Here is an 8,380-nt window from a genome sequence, read left to right as displayed (position 1 = left end):
ATTTACATCAGTCGATGGCTTATAAAAAGAAGGAAATTAAAAGCAGGAATGAAATTCAGAGCTCCATTGAGTTGGTCCCTTGAAACTTCTCCTGTCTGTAGTGTGCAAATGGAGCGTCTATGTAGCAGAACTGAGTCAGGTTTGCTCAAAATGTGATTCGGCCTCTCGAGCCTCCCAGCTCATTGACGACATTGCTTCCCTAACAGCTCCGGATCTCAGCTAAACTATATTCCTCAGGTCAAAGTAAAAAATGTACCAACAAGCCCTGAACCCTAACTTTCAAACCCTGTATTGAAACACATTGACCGTCAAAGGAAAACATTCAAACAAATACATTCAAAGCTTGACTTCCAGCCCAAACCTCTTTCCCCAACATACTTCCATAACCCGGCCACCACAGGCCAAACTCTGCAGCACACCAAACTCCGATCCCTCGTCCCAAAATCTTCTCCCAAACCTCACGCCCTGAAAAACATGAAACCAAAAACTAAATCCAAATCCTCCTTGTCCTTCAAAGCCTTGCAGCCTGGAGCGCAGGTCTAGGAGCTGATGATCTGGCCTGACCAGGTCTCGTGCTTGGTGACTGGATTCAGGTGAGTGAGCACCACCTCGACAGCCTGGATCTTCTGGTTCTTGGGAGGGATGGCGCACACCTTGTACGTGACCTCGTCCCCTTCCATAGGCACGTACTCTCCATCAATGCTATCCAGGAAACACACACACAAGATTAACTCATTCATGGGCGATGTTTTAAGATTGGATGTCTGAGTTATCACTGTCTCAGCTACAGTATCTGCCCTTCCATAACATTGGGGGACTTTCTAGAGACAGATGTCTGGGTCAAGCTTCAGAAAACACTGGATGCTACTCCTCCCATAATGCAACTTGATTACCGAGACCCTTCTTGTCTGGTAAAAGCCTGTTTCTTTCCTACCATCAATTCAGATTATGTATAAGTCATATTGGTTAAACAAACTGTTCTATGACTGTCTGTTCTATATTTATATTTATACTAAGGACCTACACATCCGGTCAACCTCCGCAAAGACTTTCAATGTCATGAACAAAACAAATCCACTCACTCAGAGATGTGGACGAAGATGTCCTCTCCTCCGTGGGAGGGGCGCAAGAATCCATGACCCTGAGACCTGGAGAAGTTTTTACACACCCCTTTATATACCGGACCTGATTTGGCTCGCACTGTCCTGCAGAGAAAGAGAGACATAGATGGAATCAGACGAGAGAGAGAGGAACATCATCATTACCAGGATTAGCTTTAAGCTTTTGTTCCATTAAGGCTTAATGGAACAAGGACATGCCAATCTCTGGGTTCTGGTTGTGGGCATTTATTAACACAATTTAACACAATAAAAACATTCTCTAAAAAATATATATATATAATGGCTTGCATCTCTACTCACGCAGAGTATGTGCGGGTGCGCTTGGTGGGCAGTGGGCTGGGCAGCTCTCCGTGCTGTGGCGGTTTCCTCTCCCTCTCCCAAACCCGGCTGCCTTCCCTCAGGAAGGGGAAGGAGAGCTGCAGAGGGGTTCTGGGGGAGGTGACAGGCAGCGGGCGGTTTGCCGTCGAGGAGGCATCAGGGTCCGACATCTTGACTGCTTACAGGTGGGGATTTAATCTTTTTATTTTTTTAGGTCTCCTCCAATGGAGCACAAGGAAGAAGAGGAAGGAGGGTTACTCCTCCGGCATGGCAAGAGTGTGTGAGAGGGTGAGGAGGACTTATAGGTGGAGTGACTATACCCTGTGATGAAGGTGCAAGGGAGGAAAGGAAAGAAGAGTTTTATTCATCATCAAAGGTGACAAAATCTGCAGGTGTCATTTTTGTGGCCAGTCAAGTTGATGTGTTGCAGTTGATTAATAAATTGCTTGGCTGGCACTTCTCTAATTCATTACCTGTCCTGACTTAATATCACACACTACCCTCTTTCCAAATACCTGCAGTAACTCAAAGAGATCAGTAAATTACTTTACGGGAAACAGAAAAATCTAATAATTTAGTCATGAAAACTTTCTGTAACTTGCCGACTATCACACTGTTGGTTCGACTGAAGGTTTCGTGAACACAAAAATAGAAACCGATTTCCTTCAATCATCACCAGAGGATTTAGGATGGAATGCATCTCAGGTCAGGTTTTTTGCCAACAGACACAAGCACGTTTATAATGGCTGTCGGCTGCAATCTCCAAATATGGTGACTTTGAACATTTCAGATAAACAGAAGGAGTAAATGCTCGTTCATGAGTTCAGACAAATCTCTTACTTCAGAAGATAAATATATCATTGAAAAAGCCCACATGTGCTCCTTTAATTGACAAATAATATATATTAATGATATTGTTAGTAAGGATGACGCAACTATTGTCCAGTGCCGATAAGGTGACGAACATATTGTGGACCCCTAATTGAGAGTCTAACTCAAAATGCAGCATGCCATCTGACTGCTTTGCACTCTGGTCCTGTGAGACATTCGTCCTCAGTGAATCTGTACAGGGAAATCAAATGTTTAAGTTCTCACATTAGTACTATAAGATCAATGAATCACAAACAGACCCAGACTTTGGCTCTACTAATATCAAATAGCTGATTTCTGGGTGTTTTCATTCAACAAAAACAAGCCATACAACAGTTAGAAGCTGCAGGGAGAGAAATGAGCCTCAAAGCAACTTGATTTCCGAGCACCAGGGCTGTGTGATCTTACCGGCTTTGAAAAGGTCCCAAGATGATGTAAATAACAGTCCTGCCCCGGAGGCCCTCGGCTCAGCTTGCCTCGTCACACTTTATCATTTTACAATCCCCACTCGCACAAGACTGACACCCATTACAGGATTGCTCTCTGCTGCGAGTATTCAAACAACAAGCTGCTCTCTGAAGCGACTCACTTCAGGAAGAATGAGCTCTGTCACCTGCCGTGACACAAACCCAATTATCATATTGTAACTGTGAAGTTGTGATGTGTGCATCATTAGGTGGCTCGTCATTTTGACACTAAAAGCCTCCGGGGGCCTTGTTTTCCAGAAGTTACACTGAAACCTGCAATACAGACGTGGGTGGATGTGCTATCGGGGTTATGTGCGGCCGCCTCCCCGTGAATGTTAGTATTGATGTCACATCTGCAGGCTGAATGTTTGACAAAGACTGATGAATTCAGCGCGTGTCGGACTGAATCCCACAGGCTCCCATTCAATATCACACTCCGTCAGTCTAAATATAGGTGTGTGTGTGTGTGTGTGTGTGTGTGTGTGTGTGTGTGTGTGTGTGTGTGTGTGTGTGTGTGTGTGTGTGTGTGTGTGTGTGTGTGTGTGTGTGTGTGTGTGTCTGTGTGCAAGGTGGGAGCTGTCTTTCATGCCGGACAGCGGGGTCGCAAGCTGGAAGCTTTATAGCTTCCTGAGGCACCGGATGCTTCCTGCGTTGGGATGTGTACACACTTCATGTCATCTTTGCCATCCTTCACTTTCTCTCTGTGTTGTTTTCAGAATTCGGCACTGCTCATTGTCATCATCTGTCCCTCATCCGTCTCCTCGTTGGTTCAGCCTCCAACTGCTGAAAGGATTCTCGTTGAATGGGACTGTGCAGGTGTTTCCCCCCTTTCTTTATTTAAGTCTGTGCAAAAGCAACTGGAAAATTAAGAAGACATACTTTTTTTTTTTAAACAACGGTACATTATAATTTCAGAAATAAAATTAAAAACAATTAGGCTCGTGAACATGTCCATCATGGTTTAGCTTGTTCGCATGTTTAGATTTCTCTTTTGGTTCCAAGTTGCATCAGGTGCTTGGACTCCAGTGAACTTGGTGGACTCTTTATTGTCTTTGTTTTTTTTATTGTCTTAGTTTGAGGGCAGACTGATTGTTACCTCGTCACCTGCTACTTCTAAACAAAAATTATGGCATATAGAGACTCAAGTTTTGTAAATATGATTGATAATGAATGGGTTTCATGTAACAGGTTATATTCATATATAGTCCTTATACTGCAGATACCATTTATATCTGAATAAGTAATTGTGAAGTAGCGTTCATATATTCTTCTATTCTTTGTTAATGTTCTGCAAAGCCAATTCAATATAGAGTAACTGTATTAACTTATTTGTAAGTATTAACTTTAATTAAACAACGTCTACTTGAAAAGATCACATGATCAGTTTTTTTTGGGGGGGGAAACATATTTTCCCGATCAAACGGCTCAAAACAGAAGATTAGAGGGGCAACTGTACTTCAGCGTAACATGGTGGAACTATTGAGTTTAGTTTGGCTTCAGGCACATCCAAATAGTACAAGTCTTCAAAGGTCCCCAAGCATTACCACAGGAGTGGCTTTATTCTCTCCAGTTTATAGAAGATCATTTAGAGGAATGATTCTGCAAATGGCTGATAAGTGGGGCTTTTATCCTCCTGGTATCATGTCGGCTAGTGTTGATGCGGTAATGATGAACACACATCTGTCATGGTGGGGCACAGGGAAAGGGACTGACAACATGACTGATGATGACAAGGCATAAATATGTAGCCTGAATAATTCAGCATCCTGACTGGTTGAGCTCCTATTTCACTGGCCCTTTTACTTGAACCAGTAGGCCAGCAAATGGACTTATTTAGTGGGTCTGCAATGCTTCTGTGTCAGATGAGTTTTTTAAACATTTAATCGTGAGGGTGGGAGAAGAAGAAAAAAGGTCAGACGGGACTGGGGGAACGGAAGAGAGCTTTGAAAAGACAGACAAAAGGCCTAAAGCAGCTCCCTGTGAAACCAGGGCACTGTGGCTGTCTGTACTCCTCTCATCAGCATGGGAGGCACGTCAACACACGCACGTCAAAACACACACACACACACACACACACACACACACACACACACACACACACACACACACACACACACACACACACACACACACACACACACAGACAGACACAGAGAGAGCCTGTCCTTAAACTTTATATTCGCCTTGTTGCGTGCTTTATGGTATAATTTGTTTGAAAGTGAAAGTGAGGCTGGCAGATCCTAAATAATTCACTACAAAATAAAAGCCCTCCAGGCGGGTTGTTTCCAGAACATTCTCACAATGTGGCAGCTTGAGACACGAAGGCGAGGGGATGCTCAACTGTTGCCAAAAAAAGGTGACGCCAAAATGCGCCCCGACATAAATATAGGCTAGAATGCGGAGAATAAAGGGAGGACGGAGGAGATGGTAACCTGAGCCCTGAGTTAAGGATCACCACCCCGGCATTTAGTCACAATACTGCAGTGCACCGACACCGTCTGCCCCACAGGGAGAATAAAAGCTTGGATGTGAGCCATGCTACAAATCACACACAACCCCGATGGACTGATCACTTACCTTGAAGGCGCCGATCAGCTGTCAGTCAGACGGTACGCGGCCCCGTGTTTTTGAGTGGGAACGTTATGTTAATACATCCGGTGAAAGCTGCGAGGATCATGAGGAGAATCAGTCAGAGGATCTTGGTATGGATGCGCCGCACACGGGCGGGATGAAAAAGCAGCAAATGAAAAGAAGGCAGTGGAGATGGGGCGGGGGTTACTACGCGAGAAACAACAGTCCACTCTTTGTTCTCCTCGTGGATGGGAACGCTTCCTATTGACTTCTTTCAGCACCAGGGAGATTTAAATCAATGTTGCGTGGACTTTATTGGATTTACTTATTTTGTGCTGCATGCTCAATGTCTAGTGCCATTTTACTGTTGGCTTACATATTATTATTTTTCTTATTTTTTAACCAAACTATTACTATTATTATTATTAGTCTCACGCTCAATTCACTGTAGGAAAGAATTAAAAAGCTGTAAAATCAAAACTGTAAATAGAATATAGAATAGAATGTATAAAACAAGTATAATATAACATACAAAGTCTGAAGTATTAATATAACAACAAAAGTCTGAAGCATTGTATTACGTTATAATATGGTATGTTCTAAAATATCATTAAAAAAATGTAGTATGTGATGAAAAAAAATCTGCATTACAAATCCAAAAGTATGTCATACAATCTCATGAGAAAAGTAATAGTATTGTGTGTGTGTGTGTGTGTGTGTGTGTGTGTGTGTGACTTTATGATTTTTTTCGACGTGCTATCCTATTAATTTTTCGCCATATATATATACTATGACTTTTTATTATGACTTTAACACATATTTTTTGATGACCATGACACCATACTATACTATGACTTTTTTCGACATGACTACGAATTTTCATAACATTTTTCGACATGCTCCACTATGAAATGGCTCCAAAGCAAACATTATATTTCTCACTTTGTGCTCAATCAAAACCCGGCATTTTATATTATGAACTATCAGATTTCTAAGTTTGAACAACATGTGATATTTATCTATGTTAAAGATTATGAGTATGTTGTTGAGAAATGTAGAAGTACCTTTAACATTCGTCATTTAACTTACAATAACATAGAGCTGCACTACAGCACTAAACGTTTACATTCAGAAGAGACTCCGAGCTTCAAACAGTTCACACCTCATATATAATTCTAAGATGTTCTATCACAAACATAATAAAACATCCCTGTTTTCACTTCATGACTTCTACAGACTTGATCATTTCTACCATGCATTAAAACATCCGATGATCTGAAAATACATGTAAAGACACTGAGACACCACAGACACAGATGTGCATCACACTAATAACAGTACCGTAACTGCAAAGCATTGTGGGAGGAAGAATAGCTCTTTCTGATAGATGAAGGTTCATGTTGATGGCGATGTGCGTTCTTCCTTCATTTAAACATGGAGGCTGGAAACATCTGGAAACATCATGAGTCGGGGATTCAGCAGTAAACTTCTGCTCTCAAGGTTAATCTGACTGCATGTGCTTCATACAGATGTTATGACAGAGATCATCTGTAGGTTGGATATCTTAGAGAAACAGAGAAAAGTAGAAATCCTGCTGAAGTCTTTCATTTAATTAATGACATTTCAGTCAGTGAAGAAAGGTCACCCTTCAGGAAAAGCACGGGTGTTATGAGAACATCAACATGGCTGTGTTGTGTTCAAGTGTCCCAGAGAGCCGTCATTCATTGTCTTCTGTGTAAAAGGCACATCAAGTCAAAAGCATTATGGTCGGAGCAACACTTATATAATACAATATAATGCAGTCCAGCACAACACATTAGTGTTGTTGTGCAATTTAACCCTCCCGTTGTCTTGGGGTCAAAATGGCCCGTGTACGAGTGTATATGTATGCGTGTTGATGGGTCATTTTGACCCCAAGACAACGTTAACTAACACCTCTGTGAAGGTCAGAAAAAGAAAAAAAACTCATGGACATCACAAAAGTAGACAGAACTGTTATTTTAAATTGCATTGCGCAATTATTAGGTGAACAGGTGTACCTAATACAGTGACCACTGAGTGTGATTGGTTCATTTCTTAAATGTATTATATTAGAAAGTGGATTAAGAATATCATTCTCATCACTAATGCCACCAGGATGCACTCGAGCAAAGCACATAAACTCTAAGCTTGACATTCTTTCTCAAGACACAACTTGTGATTAAAAGAGTTTTGTTTTTCTACAACAAGAAAAACGATGTCTATAAACTAATGTTTACTGTTCTGGCATTGTATATTAGCCAAGCCATGGTGAGTCACTCACAGGTGTCTCCCAATGGAGGTATGACAACATTCTCACATGGCCCCTTTGGACCAGGATAACGAAGAGAGGGGCTCTTCAGACTGTTTTCCTATCCAGTCCGTCTACCGCCACAGATGAATGCAATCAAGACCCACATGTGCTACTTTATGAATTCAGCCTGTCAGGCCTTACCTTTTGACAGATGTGTCCAGGTTGTGGACTTTATTTATTATTCAAAGCAAATCGAGGCAGTGTCAAACTACCACAAACAGAAAGCTTAAAAAAAAAAAAAAAAAAAGCATGGACTCATTCTCTCTATACTGGATTTTATAAATCAGAAGCTGTTGAATGCAAACTTCCTCATAAAACAAAACTTAAATATTTTTGATTTTCCTTTTTTCCAGACACGTGAACCTGTGACTTTGAACCGATTCATATTCCTAGAGTATAGACTTAATAAACACTTAATTCTTTCAAAACCTTGATCCTCAATGAATCTTAATCACCACCAGATTTTAGTTGTAATGCATTGATCATTTGTTCAGGATTATCTGAGCATTACTTAATATGAATGAATGGATCAGTTCTCCCCATAACTGTATATCTCTACAAATACCCGTAGACAGACGTAAATAAATCAGATCTGAGATTGTTTTTATTTTTTAAACAGATTGGCATCTGTTATACAGGAAAAATAATCTGGAAGAAAAATAACACTTGTACATGTAACCAAAGACTTGACATACAGTCAG

General features: G+C 41.3%; 1 protein-coding gene across 1 annotated transcript; it reads right to left on the bottom strand.

The window, feature by feature from the left end:
* Positions 1 to 539: 539 nt before the first annotated feature.
* Positions 540 to 1,609, bottom strand: csdc2a (cold shock domain containing C2, RNA binding a; the record flags this gene model as incomplete). The annotated part of the gene is made up of 3 exons (XM_079214208.1): positions 540 to 702; positions 1,083 to 1,205; positions 1,422 to 1,609. The coding sequence occupies 3 exons, from the start codon at positions 1,607 to 1,609 to the stop codon at positions 540 to 542; spliced, it is 474 nt and encodes a 157-aa protein (XP_079070334.1).
* Between the last annotated feature and the right edge of the window lie 6,771 nt (positions 1,610 to 8,380).

This window comes from Taurulus bubalis (assembly GCF_910589615.1).
Source record: "Taurulus bubalis genome assembly, chromosome: 2".
Classification (NCBI taxonomy): Eukaryota; Metazoa; Chordata; class Actinopteri; order Perciformes; family Cottidae; genus Taurulus; species Taurulus bubalis.
The sequence above is the reverse complement of the archived record's forward strand: the minus strand, read 5'-3'. Positions and strand labels throughout refer to the sequence as shown.